General features: G+C 43.1%; 1 protein-coding gene across 3 annotated transcripts in view; it reads right to left on the reverse strand.

Moving 5' to 3' along the window:
- Positions 1-3,589: 3,589 nt before the first annotated feature.
- Positions 3,590-23,897, reverse strand: part of Bcap31 (B-cell receptor-associated protein 31) — a 32,126-nt gene continuing 11,818 nt past the window's right edge. For 2 of the 3 annotated variants that reach the window (XM_087599238.1, XM_087599239.1), the window contains 4 exons: positions 7,242-7,377; positions 6,215-6,335; positions 5,385-5,485; positions 3,595-4,007 (listed from right to left, as the gene is read on the reverse strand). In XM_087599238.1, coding sequence (XP_087455364.1) covers positions 3,969-4,007; positions 5,385-5,485; positions 6,215-6,335; positions 7,242-7,377 — 397 coding nt within the window. In that variant the 3' untranslated portion in view covers positions 3,595-3,968. Of the gene's footprint in view, positions 4,008-5,384; positions 5,486-6,214; positions 6,336-7,241; positions 7,378-23,897 lie in introns of all 3 variants that reach the window. The other variant, NM_001004224.1, reaches the window with a different exon arrangement.

Here is a 23,897-nt window from a genome sequence, read left to right on the forward strand (position 1 = left end):
GTTGGCTCCTGTTTCTGCTTCTCTGGAAGAGGAATGAGGTGGGGATGCAGGTGTGGGAACCAGATGAAATGCTCAAAGCCAAGTCCCAATTGTCCCCATCACAGGCCCTGGCAGCACCAGGCTAGCATTCACTAAAGCCCATTCTGAGCGATTCTGCACCTAGTAGCATGTCAGAAACTGAAGCAGGGAAGGAAGCCTCAAGCCCCTAGACTGAAGAGCATGGGGGTGACAGTAAGTTGAATAGGAACAAATGCAGCAGAGAGAGTCTGTAGCTATAAGTTATTCCAAGAATTTTTCTAAACCAAGCATGGTGGCTCATGCCTATAAGCCCCAAACTTGAGATATTGAGGCAGGTGAATCAAGAGAGTATGTTTCTGAGCAAGTAGCCTTCCAAGATCTAAAAGTAAAGGGTACACTAGGATCACAGATAGTAAGAGGTAAGCTGGGGCAATGATCCAGGGACTAGGCATCAGCACCTGGACCTGTCTGGTGGCAATGGAGTTGGGTGGGGGAGGTTCTTTGGATTGGGGTCTTCTTTCCTGGCAGGAACAGAAGGGACTGTGGATGACTACATGATATAGAATTGAGGAGTCAAGATAAACAACAGAGATTTGGCTTGAGCCACAGGAAGAAGGGTGCTGCCAGGTCCTGTGATGGGGACAATTGGGAGTTGGCTTTGGGCATGTCATCTGGGAAATGTCATCCAAGTAGAGATCTTTGGTTGGCAAATGGACACAGGACTTTGCAGTTCTAGAAAGTTTGGCCTGGAGCTAAAACTTCTGAAGTACTCACCACACGAGTCCTGATCTGGGGGTGGAGCTTAAGTGGGTACAGAGGAAGACTCAGAGATATAAAACATCCTGGGCTCTGACTGGCCTTCAAGGGTCAAAGATGATGGTGCTATATATAGTTTACTGTGTGGCAAAGACTATAGGGACCCAGACAAGAGTGGTCTTGTGCAACATGCAAAAGCCTCATTTAAAAAATGGGAATTCAAAAAGTCAGCTAGGCCAGGTAGCATAAGCCTATCAAACCAGCTACTCAGGTGGCTGAAGCAGGAGGATCAAAAGTTCAAGGCTGCATGTGCTACAGAGAGTTCAAGGCTTTCCTAGTAGCTGATCAATGACAGAGCACTTAGTGGATACAAGGTCCTGGGATTAATTCCCAGGACTGCCAAAGGCACCAGCTGTGGAGAGGGTGGAATTAGTGGAGTCTGACCTTCCCAGCTATTTGGGGGGCTATGGCATGGGGGAATTGCAAAATCAAAGTCTTCCTGGGCTACAGGACAAGTTTAAAGCCATCCTGAACAACCTATGAAGATTGTCTCAAAACACATAAAGAGCAGGAGATACAGCTGAGAAGTAAAACACTTGCCTAGCATGTGGAACACCCTAGGTTCAATGCCCAATGGAGGAAGGGAGAGACTCAAATTGTACATGAATGTATGAACAAAGTATTGCTTATTCACAGAATGCAATTTTATTTAGCCCGAAAAAGGAAATTGAGATATATGCTGTATGGATAGCCCTGAAGGACACAATAATTGGTGAAATGAGCTACTTCTGAAAGAACATTGTATGATGCTACTCACAAGAAACTCCTAGAGCAGTCAAATCTAGAGACTGAATAGAATGATGAGACATGGCATCAAGTTTTCTACATGTGCAAATGCTTAATGGCATCAAAACTATGTGCTCGGAAATGGTAAAGATGTTTTAGGATGTTACAAGTATATATATTTATGCTTTACCACAATGTAAATAAAGCTTGGAAGGGTGGGACCTAGTGCACAGAGGGCAGTCTCTGAGGAGTAGGTGGCGTCACAGGAGGGTTGGTAACCAGACAACCCTAGTTCTGTTCTGTACAAAGTGGTTCTGTTCCACACAGAACAGGAAGGAGTCATCACCTGGTACAGACTATAGCCTCCCTGCCCTCAGCACTTGTCTTCAGTTTGTCTTCCTTTACAAGCCTCTGTTCTTGCCCAGAGAGCCACTCATTTGCTCTTATCCCTAAATCTCAGCATGTTATCTTTAGCTGCAGAAGATCTTCCTAAGGTCTACTAGAACACCCCCCTGGCCTTATACCACCCTTTCAACTAACTCCACCCATGAGAAAGAAGGAGTTCACTGCCTCAGGCTCTGTTCAGGATGAGAGCTCTCACCTCTCCTTCAAGCAAAAGGACTTCTCAGCAACCGGTCAACTTCAGAGACAGAAAATGGTAACTTCATAGAAGGCTACCTCACAGAGCTGTGTTATTTTAACTGGGTGCTACAACAATAGATTCCTATTTACTCAGGAAACCTACTCCTATACAAAGGTTTAAGAAACAGATCAAAAAGTCCAAGTAGATTGAGAAAATGGAGTGGTAAACCATCAGACAGGATGCCCCAGAAGCTGGGCCAGAGAGGGTAGTGGCCAGGGTCAGAGTGGAAAGGCAATAGAGGTGATCTGGACTTTAGCCTTCCAAAGCACAGACAAGCAAGCTCAGGAAAGCCCAAAGTAGTCCAGAACACTTCCTGGAAAAGTAGACTAGTCCTAAGTCTTGGCATAGCAAACAGAGGGTGTTACCTGAATGCTCCTGCCCCCATAGGCACCACCTCTAGACTGCTGGGAAGGGGGTGGACTCCTCACAGGGCAGCCATGCTTTGTGGGTGGGGAAGAGTAACAGAATACTTGAGAAGGCTGCTGCTTGGCCTAGTCCCATACAGGTCAGACAAGAGTAGGAACATAGTTAGCTGACAACCACCTAGCCAACACCAACATCTTCAGGAGTCACTCCAATTCCAAAAGACACTTCTAACCTGCTCCCATAATCCCTCTAGCCAGTTTTCACAGACAGTAGGCATAGCACACATCCTTCAAGGGAAGGCTGATGGAGGAGGGCAGGGTAGGAACAATAAACATCTGATTAGGGATAGACCCTTTCTTGTGCTCTGCTAGAAAGCAGCCTAGCTACAGGCTGATCTTGTTATAAGGAGGCAAGCAGTGAGGGCATGAGACCTGTCAGCAAAGTAAGCCAGTGCAGAGGCAAAACCACATCTAGTAACTCTTCAGGGTTGGTGGGTAGTAAAGACCCAAGCACTCTGCAGTCCTTTCTCTACTGCCTTGAAGCCCCTCTCCACTGCCTTGTTCTGCAGTAGCAAGCTCTAGGTCACTGCCAAGGACAGTCTCCTTTCCCCAGTCAGCATTAGTCAGAGGTCATGCTGTAAACCTTCAGGAGGGGGTTGGGCAGGGAGTGACTGGTGGCACTCTGCCACATTCTATCTGTCCTGAATGTGATGAATAAGAAGTAAGAGAAGGCACCAGGAAGTCCTGCTGGTTTACCAGGCTTCCCAGATAGTTGCCAACTCCCAGGGAGACTGACAAGACAGACACTCCCTAAGAGTCATAAAGCAGAGTTTTCCTGACTGAAAGGAAGAGGTAGGGCAGAGGCAGAGAGCAGGAGCTTTGAGGGCAAATGTGAGTTTGGTCTTCAGGGACTAAGACAAGCTCAAGAAAAGTAAAGACTGAGCCTCTGCAGTCTTTCTGGACACTAACTTTGAGAGAGGAACAGCAGAATCATCCTCAAAGCCTCAGTTAGACACAAACACCTTGTAACATAACAACATTTATTCCCCTCAGGATAAAACAGTTGACCTGCTTAACAGCAGCCTCTTTTAGGATACATGGCAAAATAAAATGGAGTACAAGTGCAGCCCAGGTCACCAGTGCTTTTCTACACTTCTAGGAGTGGAAAGTGCCCTGGCCAGGCAGAACAGTGGCAAAATTACTGTGAATGAACAACAATCAGGTCCTTTTTGGTATAAGAGTAGTATGTGTAATGGGGCCAAAATGATCTATAAGCCATGGAAGAAAATTGGGGAAATGGAAGGGAATAAACCAAGTACCAGAGGGACAGGCTGGGCTCCAAGGAAGCAGTAAGCATGGGTCAAGTATAAGCCAGCTACAGGCAGGGAAAAACCAAGTCTTTACTCCTCCTTCTTGTCTGAGGGACCACGTACTGAGGCCTGGAAAAGGAAAGAAACCCCAAAGAACGAAGTTAGCAGGACCTGGGCCCACCCCTTTGGCCTCTAGTACTATGTCCCCAAGCACTTGGTTCCCCACTCCTGTTAATAACAAGTACCTAGGCAAGCAAGGTGCCCTAGCCCCAATAGCACCCTAAAGCTTGCCAGCCTATCCCACCCACTAGGGAAGACCCTGGGCCTAATGCCAGGGGAGGACTGGCAGTTGGAGGAGTCTACTACAATGGGATCAGAACTAAGACCTCCTCCAGAGCACACTTGGGCTAGTCTTTAAGTCCCAATGTAGGGCCTTTTCACAACTGTATACCTTCCATTAAAACCCAAATCCTTGGGGGTTAGGAGATAGCATCTGCCATAAAAGCATGAGGATCTGGGTTCAATCCTAAGATACATAGGAGGCCAGACTCTACAAGTAGTAAGGCATACTTGTAATCTCAGAGCTGGAGAGGCATGTTAGAGTCCTATAGCTAGGTAGCAAGTCTGCTTGGTAAGCTCTAGGCAAATGAGATATTCGGTCTCATAAATAAAATGGATAGCTCTTGAAGAGTGATATCCAAGGTTATCCTCTAGTGTCCACTATACAAATACAAACATGTGAATAGATACAGAGACCCAACCCCCAAGTCCTGCCCAGATAGCTTAGTATATTCTGAGGGCTCACGCACTCCCTGTGGGGATGGGCCCTTCCTATTACCTGATGTAAACCAAACAAATCTTCCTGACCATCTGAACTTCCAGCCTTATCTGGAGTTGTGAGCCTAGCCTGAAAACTCAGATCAACAAATAGTACTTACCAGGTAAGGTGACCTTTGAGGCTTTCTCTTCACTTACTTCAGACTTCGCTAAATATTACCCTTCCCCCTGCCCCATTCCACAGGAGAGGTGGACAAAAGTAGGTCTCTACAATGTTGAGGGTTTTTTTTTTGAAGCAGTGTCTTAGTATGTAGCCTAGGCTGACCTGGAGTTTTCTCAACTCTCCAGCCTCAGCTTCCTAAAGTACTAGCACTTCAGGTATGGCTACCATACCCAGCTTCCCCATGTACGTTCCTAATGAAACAGCACACCACAGCTGGGATGTCCTAGAATGTTAACCCCTCTTTAGGGGCTTGAGACTAGATTTATGGTAGGAAAGACTCGGAGCAGAGAGTAGATCTACTGACAAGGGCTGCCCTTGAACCTTGCAGGTTCTAGCCCATCATCTAGTAAGTACCATGCCACATCTCCTACAAGAAGGGTTCTGACAGCTGGGTCTGCTCTAAGCCTACACTCAGCAACAAAGGAGGCAATAGGCTCCTTAGTACCTCTAGGAACTGTGTAGGGCCCTAACCCTAACCTGCCACCTACAGATAGGGAAACACTGACCTGCAGCTTGGCGTGCTCTTCTAGCAGACGGTCATATTCTTTGGTAAGGCCCTCAGACTGCTTCTGCATAGCCAGAGCCTCGTTTTCAGCTTTCTCAAGTTCTAACAATACAAATGAATACAGGAAGAAATCAAAGGATTACCTAAGGGGGGGGGGGGCTACCTGCTTAAAACATGGGAACCTGCTTTAAACCTGTCGCAAAAATGGTTATACAGATAAGGTTCCAAAGTTTGTCAATGTTTCTGTCTTTATAAACCTCTAGAGGAAAGTTGTAAGGAAGGGATAACCCAACAGCTAGATGGAATAAAAAAATCAGAGCACCAGCCCCCTTAGTCCTTTAAATGGAGGGACACTAACCGTTCCCAGAAGGGGTTACCTTTTAACTGGTGGGCAGTGAGAGGCAATAAGCAAAATCCCAGCATCAAGACCCCTAGTGACACTGGCCAACACCTACAGTGCTGAATAAATCTGGAATTAATCTAGGAGTGAGGAGGAAAAAATAAGGGAGAAAGGGAGAATGATCACACAAATTCTTCTCCACACTTTTTTGTTCTTGGTTCCAAGGCATCTTGGGCATCCCCCATGCCTGCCTGTCTTAATGGGAAACCCCTAGTGAGCACTACTAAAGCATGCCCAGTAGCTGTTAGGGTTTCTCCAAGGCCTACTCGAATCACTGAGATGCTCTAGCCATGAACTTGTTTGATTCCATTTGGGTTGAAGGTGTGGAGTGCTATTTGTGTGCTTTCACATGAAGTGTACTAATAATACTTGATCCATGGGGCATAAATGGATAGTGGAGCTTCTGGGTGTATCAGGACAGCCATCCTCACTTTTCTTGGTGCTGGCCAGCTCATCTTTTAGCTTCTTCAGATCAGTCTTCAGGATCTTGTTCTCCTCTAACTTCATTTCAGGACTCCCAACATCCAACTTGCCTCCATCCTCAGCAGTTCCCTAGGGAAAATGTCAAGCACTTGGGTTATTCAGAAGGAAGTGAAGGTGAAGTTCCAGGCCAGTGTACTCCATAGAACTTTGATTTCTCAAGCTACTTTGAGCAATTACTGACCATTTTGGAAATATCAATACAAAACTGGGCCACTATGGAGCTCCCAGGCACAGACCAGGATATAGTTAGCTACTAAGGAAAGGAGCATCAGCTGCAAGCTCATTCATGGGCTATGCACTCTGCCTACCCTGGCCTCTAGGCCTATCTTCCCACCAGTAAAGTTCAATGGCTCTGTGTTTACCCATCAAACCAGTAACCCAACTTGCTGTCACCAGGAGCTCTTGGCCCAGATAACCTAAAGAACTACACCTATTCATTCTCTTCCCTGACTGTTGCAGCTCACTACAGCCAATGACTCCAAAATCTGCTTATATTCAACTGCACCCTACCAATCTCTAAACCATCACTCTCCTTCCCAGCTTGGCTTATATTACATGTCCTCTGACAGGCCAACAAATTAGTCTCTGCTCCTTCTTAAACCAAGGGATCCATCAGCGTCATGTTCATAAATGATTGCAACTAATAACTAACTTCTAAAGAATAAGAGTCTTCTTCAGCACAGGTCTCTGTTCCCAGAGTCATTCTCATAAAAACAAAACAAAAGAGGCAAAAACTGTCACTGGAACCAGTATATGGAGACAACGATTGTAATACCTTCTTCCTCTATTGTGTCCTCACGAATGAAGAGAAGGCACCAGTCATCCTAGATCCTTTCTACCTACTAAAAACTCCTTTATCAGGGACCAGTATTCTCACACAGGCCCCAGCCTAATAGTAACTACTGTGGATCTTAGAGATGTGGCACTAGCACTGTGGACCTGGGCATCCCACTTAAGTTGTAAGGGCAGAATTACCTTCTTTAGCTGATCATTCTCCTCCATGTATTTCTTGGCTGCCTCACTGGCACTTTCTGCCTGCTTTTTAAAGGCTTCATTGGAGGCCAGCAGTGTGGCCTGCTGGGAGATGAGAGTCACCAGGCGTCTAAGCAGGCTGCAATTGTTTACAAAAAGAAGGGAAAAGTGAGAAGCATGAGAGCAAGGGCTTGGCAAGAACTCTTCTTGGCTGCTACCTGCCTACCCTGCCTCCAGCCTGGATCTGGCAACACAAAGTGGGGCCCAGGAATTGGGCTTCTACCCCCTCCTAACAGCTGCACTGGGCCCCTGGGAAGTATCTCAGGCAGAGATCAGAAGCAGGAACACACCCATGCATGGCCTAGCTATATAGCAATAGGTCTTGGAACACCAGCACTTTCCAGGTGAGGGCCTAGATGTGCTAGACAAGCCTCAGCACTGTTTTCCTTCCTGCGAGGCCAGGCTTGCCTCCCTAGGAGAACAATGTTAAGATAATAAATTTGGATACTTCCAACATGCCAAATGAATTCCTCATAGCTACTTCATGAGGTAGTTACTACTACTATTCTCATTTGACAAAAAAACAAGGTTTAGCAGGGTGAAGCAATGTGTCTAAGTTAAAGAAATGTCTAGGAGAGAAATACACATAGCTATAATTCCAACTCCTATCTACTGGCCTCTAAAACCTACATTGGGAAACATACTCTCTCTTAGCTTCCAGGTCTCAACATGAGTAGAAAAAACCTCTTCTCCTCTAAATTTCCTTCTCAAACATATCTTACAACCAGGTAGGACAACGTATCTATTATATAATAGCACTCAAACTGAGGCTGTAATCAACTACTTGGGACACAGAAAAAAGAATCAAGACAAAGATACCTGTTGCCTGTCTCGAACATCTGTAAAGGTAGGTAAGCAGGTAAGGATAAGCACTGCACCCTGAACAGTAGACTAAATGAGCAGAGAGAGGACAAAAGGACTTGCTACTGCCTTGAGAAAGGCACTGCTCAGGCAGCCAACTAAGGGGAGTACTTGCCCACATGCCTTGGAAAAATCTAGGCACAGTACTTGGAGTCAGGCAAAGTACATGCAGAGGCCTGGGGAAAACAGAAGAAAACATGCCTGACGCCTGTTCCAGGGCACTGCAACAAAAGTGCTTGCTTAGAATAGTAGCAGCAGCCTTGGTGGTCTGCTCCAGGGCTGGTCTCTCTAGTCCCATCATGCACTGGTCTGACTCTTGTCATTCCCATCTGCAGCCTGGGCAGGCAAGGGAACCAGAAGCACAGAGCAGGTGAACTCTCTTCTCAGTCTCAGTCCAGGCTCTGAAGGGCTCTAAGAACCCTTTTTGGGAATGTACATATGGAATAGAGGAACTCTATGGGTCCTGCTTTGGGGAGAAGCTCCCAGGGGTCTCTGGTGGCACAGAGAGAGAGCCAAGCTTTTGATTCCTGGCATGAGAAGAGAGTTTCCAGTGACATGTGCTCTCTAAAATTAGCGGCCCAGACCTCGTGGCCTAGAGCTCAGGTTTCCCTGCCTCAGCCCAGAGCTGCCCACCAGCCTGCCCCCCACTGGGCTGGAGCACTGAAAGTAGAAGCTACCAAGCACCCAAGCAGCCAGCAAGAAGTCATGGGCATGACACACAGTGGCCAGAAATTAGAGAGACGCCAGTAAGAAAGGCAAGTGTGATTATCCCCAACTCCCAGCACAGAAGCTTCCTGGTTCCTGAACAGGTCCTTGTAAAGTTTAAGAGGGCCCTCCCCATAGCTAGAAATGAAGGGAAGAGCATGTGTGCCACCCGGTGGTAGAGATGTGACCCATAGGTACTGCTGGGTCCCAGGGAAGATGAGTGGATAAACCAAGGCTTGTCACTCCTACCTGGCCGGGCAAATGGCTGCTAGGGAGTGTCCACAGCTGTCATCCTAGTTACCAAGGGAAGCCAGCCAGCTGATATATAACTGCCACAACCAGAAAGACGGTCCCATCAGGAACGACAGTCTCAGTGCAACAATGCTGTTCAGTGCTATCATAGGCCTTCCTCACATATTGTAAACTAGAGTTTCCTGGATAGTCCAGAAATCCAAGCACAAGACCCTGAACAGTGTCTGCTCACAGTTCTGGTTTTTGGTTTGCAGCCATTAACAAGGCAATCACACTGCCAACCTGGTCCTGATTTTTCTTCCTTTGGCCAACTGTCATGGGCATTTTTCCCACCTTCCTCCCAGGGCATCCTAGTTGGTCACCAAAGGCAAACACTCTAATTGCACCCAAAATGCACATACTAATGGTTCTTTCATAACACCTGTGTTGGAGCTAGGCCTCTAATCCATCCAGGGTTCATTGTGGGTCATTTTCCCTGGTATGCTGCATTTTATGCCCTTGCCCACAATTTCTCATCAACTTTCTTGCCATTTCCTCCTAAGTCTGTCTTCTCTCCTTCCCTGCCTTTGCACTTCAACTGCCTCATCCTTTAACTACTTGAGTTTTCAGCAGATGTGCACTCTGTAACACATGCTGCTATTGACAAGTTGGTTTTAAGAGGTATCTCTTACCTTTTTATCTGGTATACTCTTCTTCAGGTGTCTACTCTGCAGTCTGTATTTTCTTCCAACTGGCTTATCCCATAAAGGGTTTAACTGCCATGAGACTCCTAACAACGTACTAAACATCAGATTTCGATGTTACACAAACACTCCAAACATAGCCTGCCAAGATGGGTCTTCCCTTACTCCATCAGAACCAGCTATCAAGTGTGTCTCTGTGGTAGAGGCTCTATCCTCCTTGTCCACTACCCCAAGTCACTATCAATGCTTTCCTTGTCAAATCTAGAGAGGATGCTCTCTAGCTATCCCACAGTCAGTGCCTGGTGCTTCCTCCCTGCTGGCATCTGTATAGAGTTTCCATCCACTCCAGATCTGACAAATTTGACTGGTTGCTTCTCTGGTTGAGCCACTGTGTGGGAGTAATGCCAAGCCCTTACCATCCCTAGAACATGTCTATTCTACATATTAGACATTATGCTTTGTTCTTCCTAGCCAGCTCAGCCATCACCTCCCTCAGGAAAAAGCCTTTCCTGTTAGGGAGGTACCCTCAAGTACTCCCACAGCAGCCCCCAATACATCACAAGCTCTTGTACTCACTTTCTTAAGATATTTAGTCATCTTATTGTTCTATCAGGCTATAAACACCTTTCGGCTGCACCCTATACATGTTATCTCTATTCCCCCAGACTAGGTACAATGAAAAGAAGCCTTCTAGGTGACCTAATTTCACTCCTGGAACAGGGAACACTCCCTGACAAGTGAAGGAGTGTATTTGAGAGGCTGCTTGTCAGGTCCAAGCCTGCCCCCTTTCTCTTGCTAAACACATGTCTACCTGGCAGTCTGGCACTGAGGGCTGGGGGTGGGGCATAAGCCGATATAGCATTCTCATCACCCTAACAGAGGAGACAAAAGACAGCAGCAAGAGGGTGCTGAAAAGCCACATGGGAAACTTGAGTCACTACCTCAAGCTGATGAGAGACCCAAGCTCTAGCCTCTACCCCAAACCTTAGGGACCTGGCAAGACAGATTAGGCCCTTCCCAGCGTGTTGGCCAGCATTTGCCAGCCCAAGAAACCAGTCTTCTGGAACATTTTACTGCTTTCCCATTTAATAGTCTCTCAAGCACTCTCTCCATTGTTCTCTATATGGCATTTGTCAGGCCCCTAAAACTGAGTAAGGCATATAGTAAATAGGAACAAGCTTCAGAACTGCCGTACTCTCATCCAAAAACGTAATAGCCTACAGAAATCAGAAATGGCCACTTCATGGCCTCTATTCCTACATAGAAAGCATCGATCTGTTTTCTCTCCTGAAGACTTGCCCAGATTAACTATTTATACCTATTCACTTAAAAAGCATAGGTGAGGCTGGATGGTGGTGGAACATACCTGTAATCCTAGCACTCTTGAGTTCAAGGTCAGCCTGGTCTACAGAGCTAGTTCCACAACAAGCAGGGCTACACAGACAAACCCTGACTTGAAATACAAACAAACAAAACAAAAACTAACAAAGCATAGGTGAAAACCTAAGAGTCAAAGAAAGTTCCTAACGATCTAGAGTAGTCACCGACACAATAGCTCAGGGTTCATATTAACTGAACCCAAGCATAAATACAAAGCCCAGAAAACAAAACTTAACAGAATACAGATGTGTCCTTGGCAGACAAATACCTGAACTCAACTTGGCACTTCTGGTAAAAATGTTCTTGGATGCTAAGCAGAGCTATCATGCTTTTATAAAAAGGCTGAGTACATAAGAGAAGGCAAGAGAAACTGAATCTCTCTCCCTGGCCTCTAAGAAACAGGTCAAGCACATTAAGTAAAGAGATAGGCTTCACTTCGCAGGCACTTTTTACCTATGTGCCCCAGTGAGGAAAAAATAGGAACAAGAGGTGGGAGAAAGAGCATGTCCCAAATGAAAGGGTCCATGATGTGGTCCAAAACAGCCTCAGCTGAGAAGCCACCCCTGCAGACATAAGTTGTATACACTAGCTTGTCTATACTTCTGTCCCATGCCAAGTAGGACTTTGGTGTCACAGTGCCACCTGCTGACTCCATGCTGTCACAGTCTATGTCACACTGTCTACAGTGTGGCCATAGACTTCGGACTCTCTGTGAATATACTTCAACTATTGGAAGAAAAGATGAGGTGGCTACTTTGTCAAGGACCCACAACTAGGAGATGCACAGGCAAGACTTCGGGTAATACAAAGTGGTAGTACCAGAGGTTCCATTACCCTGCCCTCTCAACCTAAAGCACCAGTAGTCATTAAAATAAGGAAGAGGCAGATATGCCCAAGAAAAGGGGTTATAAACACTCAAGGTTATCCAAAGGGATCTACATGACAGAGAGTAGAGCAGAGACTCCTGGTATCACAGCAGCAAGGGTCTATGTCAAGTCTTTATGCCCAAAGAGACATGTCAGAAAGACCCCATGACCAGGACACAGTAAACAAACTAGATAGAACAAGGATAGTAAGTAGAACAGGAGAAGAGGCTTCTGTCAGTGGACACAAAGGGTAACAGTGACTCTTCTGCCGTAGTGGTCCTAAGGGTACAGGAAGAGAGGCTTAGAGAAGAGTTACCCACGGGCTATGTCATGGGTACAGTTTCAAATTTGAAAAGGAGAGTTCTAGAGGCTACCAAGGAAGAATATGAAAGTTTGTTAACACTACTTAAGATAGTGATATGGCAACTATGTAATTCTGTGCTCTGCCCATTAAGCAAAAACAAAAGAGAGCAGGGGAAACACAGATATCACAAAAAGGACCAGGAAGCCCAAACAAGGTCAGATTAGCTAAGGCATAGGAAAAATAACAACCAAGAGACATTTTATACTAAAAAAGAGACTGTTTATATTAAAAAATAGGGCTAAAAGGCTTTATATGTTCACCAGTTAAAATTGTTAGACACACAATGCTGGAGAGATAGAGCAGCATTCACAAAAAACTAGCATGAAAATTCAAGTTAGTAGCTGAAAGGTGGTAGCCCACACCTTTAATCCCAGCACTTGAGAGACAGAGGCTCCAGGATCTCTGAGTTTGTGGCCAGACTGATCTATAGAGGTAGTTCTAGGACAGCCAGGGCTACACAGAGAAACCCTGTCTCAAAAATATCCAAAAAATAAATAAACCTGGGGTTTTGCTCTCAAAACCAAGAGTCTTGTGTATAAGAGGCAATCTTGCTACCAGTAAGCCATGGCACTGTGGTTGTGAGCTTTAAGACCCTCATTCTAGCTGCTTGGGAGTCAATAGTCTCATAGCAGCCTTCAGATGAAGATGTTAGAATTCCTCCTGCACCATGCCTGCCTAGATGCTGCCATGCTCCCACCTTGATGATAATGGACTGAATGTTTAAACCTGTATTAAGCCTCAAAATAAATGTTGTCCTTATAAGAGTTGCCTTGGTCATGGTGTCTGTTCACAGCAATAAAACCCTAACTAAGACACCATGTATGTGGTCAAACTATTCAAAATGTGAAACCTCAACAATTGCGGTGGGTGACAAGCTCTGGGAGTCAAATATGCTTTTGAATGTCAATTTCTTACTTGCACAAGTATAAAGCTTTATTTATGTACTTTGTCTATAGAATGCTTAATGAGTAATAAACAGGGTTAGAGTGGTGGCTCAGTGGGTTAAGAGCACTTGCTATGTAAGCATGAGGACTTCAATTCAGATGCTAGCTCCCAAGTTTAAAACAGGCCATGGCTACATGCACCTGTAATCCTAGGACTTACTCTGGAGGACAGACAGGAGGACTTCAAGGGCTTGCTTGCCACTAACATTGAATGCCAGCCTAGTTTCAGGCTCAGTTAGAGAACCTATCTCAAGAGAAAATAATATGAAAAGTGACAAGGCCAGATACCTGATCTCCTTTCTCTGGCTTACACATCCCTTACACATAGACATACACATTTACAAACACACAGACACAGACACAGACACAGACACAAATGCGTGCACATATTCATTTTCTCTCTCTCTCTCTCTCTCTCTCTCTCTCTCTCTCTCTCTCTGCACACTCACACAGTGGATGTAACATTTTAGAGAACTTATTTTCCTATTTTTGTTGATTTAAAGCCTTATTTGGGTAAAACAAAGGCTACGTGCAGTTAAGATTTTATTTCATATGAAAAGGACCCTGGGTTCAATTTCTATCACTACAAAATAAGGGTTTCTGATTCTCTAATAATACACTACCATATTAATTTCTGATCTTCAGATATATGAAAGGTGGTAAGATATTACAGTCACTAAACACAAATCTTTTTTTTTTCTTTTCTGTTTTTTTGGAGCTGGGGACCGAACCCAGGGCCTTGCACTTGCTAGGCAAACGCTCTACCACTGAGCTAAATCCCCAACCCCAACACAAATCTTACAAGACTAACACAAACATGGAAGTGGAGCTTAGCTCACAACTCTACCAACACCTGCCTACCAAAACAAAAAACAAACAACAACAACAACAAAAACAACAGGAAAAAAGAGCATTCCTCTATGATCTGTGGCTGAATGTGAGCTAAACTCATTCATCCAGTCCTAATAGCTTCAAGGAATATTCACTACAAGGAATACAGTATCTGAGCCAAGTCAGACATGGGCTCTAGGTATGGCAGTCATTCCTGAGTGCCCTCTATTTACAAAGGCCCACCTAATATACAGGATTGTTAAAGTCCCTCCTGGTTTCAGCTAGAACCCCCGCAAAAAAACCCACACATACACCATACACACAGTCCTGCAGCTGAGAAATATCCTAGATAAGCCCTTGTTTAACAAATGAGAAGCCCTGCGTGGGGGTGGTGAGAGAGGAAGGCTAGTTATTTAGTCACACAGCTTCTAAGAGAGAAACATGGGTATGGGAACACAAGCCCCCTGACCTCCTTCCTAATTCCTGTTCTACTACCCATACAAGTAGACAGCCCAAAACAACAGGAAGTGTCTGCTGTCCAGATATGCTTCCATAGAACATAAACATCTCTCTGCTCTAACTCAAACATGGTACACTAAGGGTATTTTTCAGTATGTTATCTCCCATTCTATATTATTTGTCTTTCTGTGAAGTAACCCTGCAATGTCCTACATACAGTAATGCTCCATAGTTTACTAAAAGCTCCACAAAAAGTTTTCATAACACAGTAAGATTTGAAACAATAAAGAGATATTACTCTTGATAGTCCACATGAATCCACATACATAACTACCATTCATTAAAAATATATAAGACGCTCTCCTTAAGATTTTAATAAAGTTTGGTCACAACAAGGAAGAAAAATATATAAGAGGAGTTTGTGAAATGCCTCAATGTTTAAAAAGTATTTGCAATAAATGAGGACATATGTTCAGATCTCCAGTACTTATGTAAAGACCAGGGGTGGTGGCACATAGCTATAACCCCAGTGCAGGGTTGGTGGAAGAAGGATAAAGGCAGAACCCTAAAATTCTCTGGTCAGCCAGACTATCTAAAACAGTGAGGTCCAGATTCAGTGAAGAGACTCAATCTCGCCCCCCCCACCCCCACCCCAAAAAGGAGAACAGAGGAAGATACTGATACTACCATTAACCTCTAGCCTTCATAGTTACACACACACATGCACATGAACATATATTCATCATATACAAAGAAATACACACATGATGGTATACAGCTATATAATCCCAGTTTTTGGCCCAGAACTGAAGAGGCAGAAGCAGGTTAATCTGAGTTTACAGTCTGGCCTATATAGTTTCAGATCAGCCAGGGCTACATAGTAAAATCTTATCTCTTTAAAAAAAGAAAAAGGTACCTAAGTTTGGAGGGGCTTATATACAAGAGGACATGTAGACCAAAAACAAAGGTATAAAAGCTATTAGCCTATTATTTTACTATTAGGGCCAACCAACAGTGTTTGTTGGCAGATTCAAGAACTTACTTCTAAAAGAAAGCAGGAAGACTACTGGCAGTCTGAAGCTACTCTAGCTCAAATACGTAAACAATTAATTCACAGTTCAGAAACATCCCTAATATTACCTGTAGCTATTTCTAAGAATAAGACTACAAGGGAGGTAGACATTTCTCTAGCCATTGTGCTTCTTTTTATAAAATGATGTCAAGAGCCTTGCATATGCTAGGCTCTTAACTCTAAACATATCCACAGCCTGAAACTTCTGAATGTCTTCCCTTCAATATTCAAATATTCTCATTCTCATTCTCTCTCTCTCTCTCTCTCTCTCTCTCTCTCTCTCTCTCTCTCTCTCTCTCCCCCCCCCCACCTCTGTCCCCCTCCCCGCATGTGTATGTATAAAATTGTGTCCATGCACACCAGTAAAGGCCAAGGAAGGACATGTAATGTCCTGCCCTATCACACTATCATGTCTCCCCTTGAGACAAAGTCTTTCAATGAACTTGGAGCTAGGTTAGCAGTCAGCAAGCCCCAGTGAGCCTCCTGTCTCTGCTGGCTCACAGCAATTTAGTTAAGCCCACTTAACTGACATGCTTAGCTCTTTACATAATGATCTGAACTCAGGTCCTCATACTTGAAAAAGAAAGGATCAAAGTTCCTGAGGGTTACAACCACTATCACAGAATCTGACCTTTAGACCATTGATGTGTATGTATTTCTAGCAAAATTCCAGAAACATAGATCTGAGCAACTGATGAACCTACACCAATCCTTGGGACTGCTGCGTCTTTTTACAAGATGTGGCACAAGACACCCCCTTGTGACTAGATAGAGCCACAGGAGGGTGTTACAGGCACAACAAGGCAGCTGGCACAGCTCACAAAGGCTGCTTAAGTAATCTGAGCAAGATGTTAAATCAGCCATTTGTCTTGCCTTATATGCTTGTCAAAGGAAAAGAAATAAACAGCAGTTATCACCAGATATAGAATTAGGACTGTAGGAACAGATTGCATGTTGTGCCCTAATAGAACTCTAGTATTCCACCCCAAGTATTACTATGGGAATATTGGATGATAAAAAATCTACTTTTATCTGAAGCTACCCATTTAGATTAGAAAAAACTACATTTGTCAACTTAAAGATAGTCCTACTGTTTGATCACTTTTGTAGAATACACAAGTCCTTGGGTTTCACCCTCAGCAAAAGAGGGGAAAACAGAACTGTGTGCCCAAAAGTCAAGTTTTACTACACATTCATGTACTAACAGAACAATATACCATATGACAAGGCTCTGCTGAAATTATAATTTAACTTTTACCTATAGTAAATACACAGATGAAACAGAAAAGGAGACTGTACATTAGAACTGCAGAATTCACAGTGAAGGGTTTAGCAGAAGTTTTTACAGATCTCAAAAAGCTACTTAAAAACAAACAAATGGGGTTGGGGATTTAGCTCAGTGGTAGAGCGCTTGCGCAAGGCCCTGGGTTCGGGCCCAGCTCTGAAAAAAAGAAAAAAAAGAAAAAAAGAAAAAACAAAAAAACAAATGATCAAAAAACAAAAAAATATAGAGCTGGAGGCTATGGATTAGTGACAGGGTAAATACCCAGTGTGTAAGAGGCTCTGGGTTCAATCCCCAGCACTGAAAAAAAAATTGAAAACACAGATCTCAACCTCCAAAGCTTTCCACTAAGAGGGAGAAATACTCAATGTATATTTTGCTTACAAGCAAGTATATGATGAAAATACACAAAAGATAAATCACAATGGGCACATTTATCAACAATAGTCTTTCCTTAAGAAGAAGCTTAAAGGGCTGGAGAGATGGGTCAGTGGTTAAGAGCACCGACTGCTCTTCCGGGGGTCCTGAGTTCAATTCCCAGCAACCACATGGTGGCTCACAACCATCTGTAAAGAGATCCGATGCCCTCTTCTGGTGTGTCTGAAGACAGCTACAGTGTACTTATATATAATAAATGAATAAATCTTTAAAAAAAAAGAAGCTTAAAGATACCTGAAATGATACTGTAATCACAGGAGATAACAACTCCATGTGTGCTACAGCCCCTGAAAATCTTGTAACGAGGTAAAATGTAGGGGTTAGAAAATGGCAATTCCAGTTGGGAATTTAGCTCAGTGGTAGAGTGCTTGCCTAGCAATCACAAGGCCCTGGGTTCGGTCCCCAGCTCCGGAAAAAAAAAAAAAAGAAAATGGCAATTCTGATGATTCTGACCTTACACAGCCTTGGGCTGATTCTGTTTGTATCTTGGTTTTAACAAAAAGTTTAAAATGTGAAAGAAGGAAGGAAGGAAGGAAGGAAGGAAGGAAGGAAAGAAAGAAAGAAATAAATTAAATTTTGTACAACTATACCATGGGTTGTATTTATACTGTGTTATTATAAGTCAAAAAATTAAATTTAAAAGCAGCCTACCTGTGCAGTGTTTATAAAGTTTATAGTAAGGTATTCCTTCACTGTTGTTGTAAAAATAAAAAAATAAAAAAAGTATGATGTCTTTTTCCCCCGATAGGTCCGCACCGCGGTGTCCCAAGATATCTGCTAGATATCTGGGCGGAAACACATCCCATCTGGCCAACCAATGATGGGCAAGAATCCACTAGTAATCCTAAGAGTTGAGAGAAAGTTTTTATTTTCTAAGTAAGAGGAGGCCTCCAGCGCCATGTTAAGTCATGTGATATCGCAAGAATTCAAACAAAGAAAGGGGAAGCCACCTGGGCTGGCAGGCTGTAGGTCCCCAGCCATAAGTAATGGCAACTCAGAGAGTTAGAGATTAAAAGCTGCTTTTTTTTTTTTTTTTGGTTCTTTTTTTCGGAGCTGGGGACCGAACCCAGGGCCTTGCGCTTCCTAGGTAAGCGCTCTACCGCTGAGCTAAATCCCCAGCCGTAAAAGCTGCTTTTAAAGAAAGTTGTTTAGAAAGTCTTTCAGGATACTCACATTCTTTTTAACGTGGTCTCCACGGGAATTTTGGGTTGAAATCCTAGTTAGACAGCTACTTCTTAATTACAGATATTATTAAAAGGTGATTGCGTTTGTTTTTAGAAAGAAGAGAGTAAAGAGATTACCTGAATCAGGTAGGGATTTTCATCCACGGTTCAGAACTTAGACAGGGAAAAATTAGTCACTACCTCCAAGTAGAGAGTTGTTATAAATGTCTGTAACACCAGGGAGAGTGAATGCAGGCATATATCATAGAAGTTATTAAGGTTAAATAAAAATTGTGGCTCCAGGTAGAGAGCTTAACAGATTTGAGATATTTTGGGCTAAAGTCCTGGTTTAATATGTTGCTTATTGATATTGGAATTGATAGAAAGTATTTGGTTTGTCTCATGAGTTACCCTGCTAAAGGCCATATGACTCGTTGATGCCGGCTAGCGAGGGTTTGTGGTTACTTTTGATATTTACCACAACAGGAAGCTCAAAGTTCTTAACATGGGCTCCACGGGAATTTTGGGTTCATTTCCTGCTATCATAGAGTACAAAAGCCTATCAGGCTCATTGTTTAGCTTGCTTCCTTTTTTAAAAAAATTGTTTTCTCTTCATAATGGGTGTGACTTTGAGTTTTATGGTTATATTATTACTCTGGGAGAGAGTGCAAGATACAAGCTTTTCTGGTTTCAGACTAAGGAACACAGTATTTTGGGAGAAAGATTTTGTCTTTGTGTTTTTAAAAAGTGTGATTACGCTCTGGAAACCTCACAGAGTCATACTGATCAGATTCGATAGAGGTAGACCGCCTGAAAATTTTATTCAGGAGAATCAAACAATCAAACAATCTAAACTTTTGTCTTGAGAATTGTATTTTACAGAGTGTGCCTACTTGGATTCCTGGTCTCAAGGACTTTCAGCTGGGTCCAGTCAGGACACATTGGCTACAGCATTTGCTTCATTCTTCCTACTCCCTAACCCCAAGGATATCTCAACACCCATGTACAGCTTGAAGAAGTTATGGAGGAGTCGTCGCCCCAATTCCCTGGACTTTGGGGGGCTGAAAGTGGTTATTCTAAAATTGTTTTTATGAGGAATTTAGAAATGGTTGTAATTTAACAGGGAGGAATTAGGTAGATTGAGTTATACAGTCATAATCTCATTTGTTAACAAAGCTAAAATCATATCTTTGCTTTGGTATAGAATTTATTTGTTAAAAGTTTAAAAGTACAAGGTTTAGAGCCAGTCCTTCTATTGATGTCATTACAAACTTCTGAGTTGATTACACATGTGAGTTAAGGGCCAAATAGCAAATTCACAGCTCTGACTTTGTGAGAGTACTTTCAAGACAATAGTAAATATAAAGACAAACAGTCCAGATTGTCTTAGATAGATGGTTTTCAAAAACGTCAGAAACCCACAAAATTTGAGATTTAAGGTTATTTATCTTTTGTTGAGACATATCTGCTCCTAACAGTTCCCCTTTGGTGGATTTAATGAAGAATTTGAACATCTCTACCTCCAGGTGAGGCAGTACTTTGTGGCTAGGCAGCCACTGGACAAAACTGCCTGTTTCATCTGCAGACTAATACTGTCCAGAAAAGGACAAATTATGCAGAGTAGTTGACTGATAAACTCTGCCAAGACAGGGTGATCAGTCCTTCAAAATCTGCATTTCAAGAGTCTGTCAGTTGATTTTGGGCCAGAAGGCTGAAGACTTGTGCTCACATGTTGCTTGCTAACAGGGGACTGTGCTAGGGGAGTTTTGTCTCTACAACCTGTCAGTTCTGGAAGCCGTGTTAGGCTTCCTATGTATATAGATATTTGGTCATTCCCAGATTTCTGACGGGGTTGAAGACATTATAGTCTCATAGCCTATCAGGCTGTTTAACTCTAAATATACCTATTTTATTGGACAGTTATCAGATAGTATACAAGCTAGCCAAGATATAATACAGATTGTAAGCCTTTCTTAAGCTGGAATGGATAACTAAATGTTCTGTTTAACAGATATAGTGATGGACTGGGTGTTGAGAATATCATATGCTTTATAAATTGTAGAATGGTAATAATTGTACTCAATTTATATATAAGTGAAAAGGCTTTTTATCTGGACAAAAGGGGGGAAATGTTGTGGTTTGCCCTGAAATTATCTGTATTTTGATGCTAATTCCACTGCCCCAAGGACAGCTGCCTAGTCACATACTCAGGAATCAGGTGACCTCACCAGAACCTCCCCATTGAATTTATAAAGTACAGGTGAGGGGCAGGTACAGGATAGAAGGAGGCCTGTCATTGGAGGAGAAGGAAGGATGGGCGGGAGAGAAGTTTGAAGGAAGAGGAGGAGACTAGAAGAGAGAAAGGAGAGACAGGAGGAAGAGAGAGGGTGAGAAACCATGGCAGGTGATGTTAAGATTCTGCTCTGTGTATTTACAGGTTGTTATCAATGTTCCTAAGGGATGGATGGTACCAGGCTTTGTATGTTTAAGTGGGAAATTATATCTTATCAACTGGGTCTAAGATTATTGTGTTGTGTGTTCTTTTATGTGAGGCTTTGAGTGTAGGAAAGTGTGTGGATGGGATGTGTTTCTGCCCAGATATCTAGCAGATATCTTGGGACACCACGGTGCGGACCTAGGGGGCGGGGACAGCCATACTTTTTTTATTTTTATATTTTTACAACAACACTTCACACTCACTTCTCAGCCCCTCTTGCCACCTCACCCAAAGCAATGGCCTATACTGCAAGCTATACGTTCATTCATGCCCATAAAGACACACTGAGTTTTAGTTTTGTGTACCTTTCTTTCATTAATTTCTTAAAGTGTACTTAGTTTATTTATTTCCGTTGATATGTATATGCACCATATGCATACCTAGTGCCCACAGAGGTGAAAGAGAGTATCAGGCTGGAGAGATAGCTCAGTAGTTTTAAGAATAGTGTCTGTTTTTCCAGAGAACTTGGATCTAATTCTCAGCATCCACATGATAGCTTGCAACAATCTATAAACAGGCATGCATATAGCACAGAAAGACACATAAAGAGAAGACACTCATACAAAGTAAGTAAGTAAATGAATAAATATAGTCAATCTTGGTGGTGCATGCATGCCTTTATTCTTAGCACTTGGGAGGCAGAGGCAGGCTGATCCCTGTGAGTTCAGAGTCTTGCATAGCCTGTTTGGTCTATACAAGGAATTCCAGGATGGGCCAGAGCTACATAGTGAGACTCTGTCTTGGAGGTAGAAAAAAATGAGGCTGTCAGATTGTCTGGAACTGGTATGTGGGTGTTGGGAATCGAACCTCTTCCATCCTCTGCAAAAATGAGTGTTTTTAACTGCTGAGCACTTTTTTTCTGTTTTGTTTGTTTGTTTTGTTGTTAGTGGTGGTTTCTTTGTTTTTAATACTGAGGACAGACTAACCTACAGGTTCCTTCCTCGCCTACAAGCTTTTTGCCACTAATTCCACTAAGCTGTAACACGCCCCACTCCCCCCAAGTTTTTGTGTTCTATTTAACTCAATCTTCCTTGTCCCTGATGAATCCTACATGCACATTTATAAATGTTTTCCCATTAAAAATTCAAGTCTCACATTCTAGCCACCCAATCAGTGGGGCCATCTAGAGAGTTGGGATTCTGAAAGATCATCATCTACTTGCTATTTCTGTTAGTATCTTCTTGCCACATCTGCACATCATCCCCTTATCTGCACAGAATATGCCAAGGGTAGACAGAAAGCCTCATATGGCCTCTACCTGAATGGCACTGATCTGCATAGTAGCATGGATGTCAATTAGGAGTATACTTAAGTACACTGGTTAGGCCAGCACCTTGACCACACTTTAGCATTGGATCCATGAGAACATTTAGCCTGTGAACACTGCTGAGAAATTTATGTTTGATCTCTAGAAGGGAGAAATATAACTTAAAGAAGTCTTCGGTAATTCAGTTCCCTTCTTTCTCAAAAGCATACAAACCTTTCTAGAATATGACTTCAGATTGAACTCAAATCTTCCCATTCTAGTTATTTCCCATCCACCCTCTCTACTTGGCAACTGGGAAGTAAACATGTTTGTTGCCTTCCAACATTTATCCCATTCTGCAGCTCCTCAAGCATCAGCAGCAATTCCATCACTAACTGATCTTATAGTTTCTGGATATAATTTCATCATGCCTAAATGAAGTTAAATTGTTTAGAGAAGCTTGGCATTTTGATAGAGCCTTATAAGGTTTCATTCTGTCCTCCAACTCTTTACTTAACATAGCCATGTAAAGTCTGCTTTCTGCCCAGTTCTTTTCATGAAGAATTAACAGCAGGTTTTCAGTCTCCATACTCTGTGTGTGTACATTAGAGATGTCACCTACGGACTTGTGCATACAAGGCACTCTGTCACTGAGCTACATATACCCACTAGCCCCATACCCACCATATTTTTTTAAAAAACTACGTATTTAGGGTATGTGTCAACCTCTCCCAACATTCTCAGTTCCTGACTCTCCTAAATTTGAAGATGCTAAGCTTTAAGGTGATCAAACATACTGCTTTAAGCCAAGCAGGCTGATCACCTCTCAGCTACTCAGAAAGCTGAAACAGAGAAATGGTAAATCTGAAAACCAGCCCAGGCAACTTGGTGAAACCCCATTTCAAAAGCAAAAAGGTCTAGAGATGTGGTTTGGTGGCTAGGAGTACCTGCTCTTACAGAGGACATGGATATAATTCCCAGCACCTATATAGTGTCTCGCAACCATCCATAACCCCAGTATTAGAGGACCTAACCAGAGGCATACATGTAGTGCACATACATGCATGCAGGCTAAACATTCATATACATAAAATAAGTAAATCTAAAAAGAAAGATGTTCTGTAAAGCAAAGGATATAGCTCAGTAGTACAATGCATGCCTAGCATGCAAGGGGCCTTGGGTTCAAGTCCTGGTACCACAAAAATATTTAACACTTACATGGAAATAAACATAAGGAATGTATAGATATAATCTTTAAAATATCTTAGAGTTGAAAGTGAAGGTAGTACCAAAGCATAATGTAGTTTGCATTTGTGGAGCTCTAAGTTGTACAGACATACAGTGATGACTCAGTAATACACACAGTAATACACTAAGGAAATACAAAAGTAAGTGGACACGCACACACCCTTAATTGCCTCCACATTTTCCTCTCAAACAGGATCCAGAAAATCCAAGATTCTCTGACCTCACTGTTTTATGGAAAGCTAAAATCTGGACAGGTATTCATACTAATGCATAGTGAAGCATAACATGTCAGATGATTAAGAGGGTAA

This window comes from Rattus norvegicus, chromosome X (genome assembly GCF_021556685.1).
Source record: "Rattus norvegicus strain SHRSP/BbbUtx chromosome X, alternate assembly SHRSP_T2T, whole genome shotgun sequence".
In the NCBI taxonomy this organism is placed as follows: domain Eukaryota; kingdom Metazoa; phylum Chordata; class Mammalia; order Rodentia; family Muridae; genus Rattus; species Rattus norvegicus.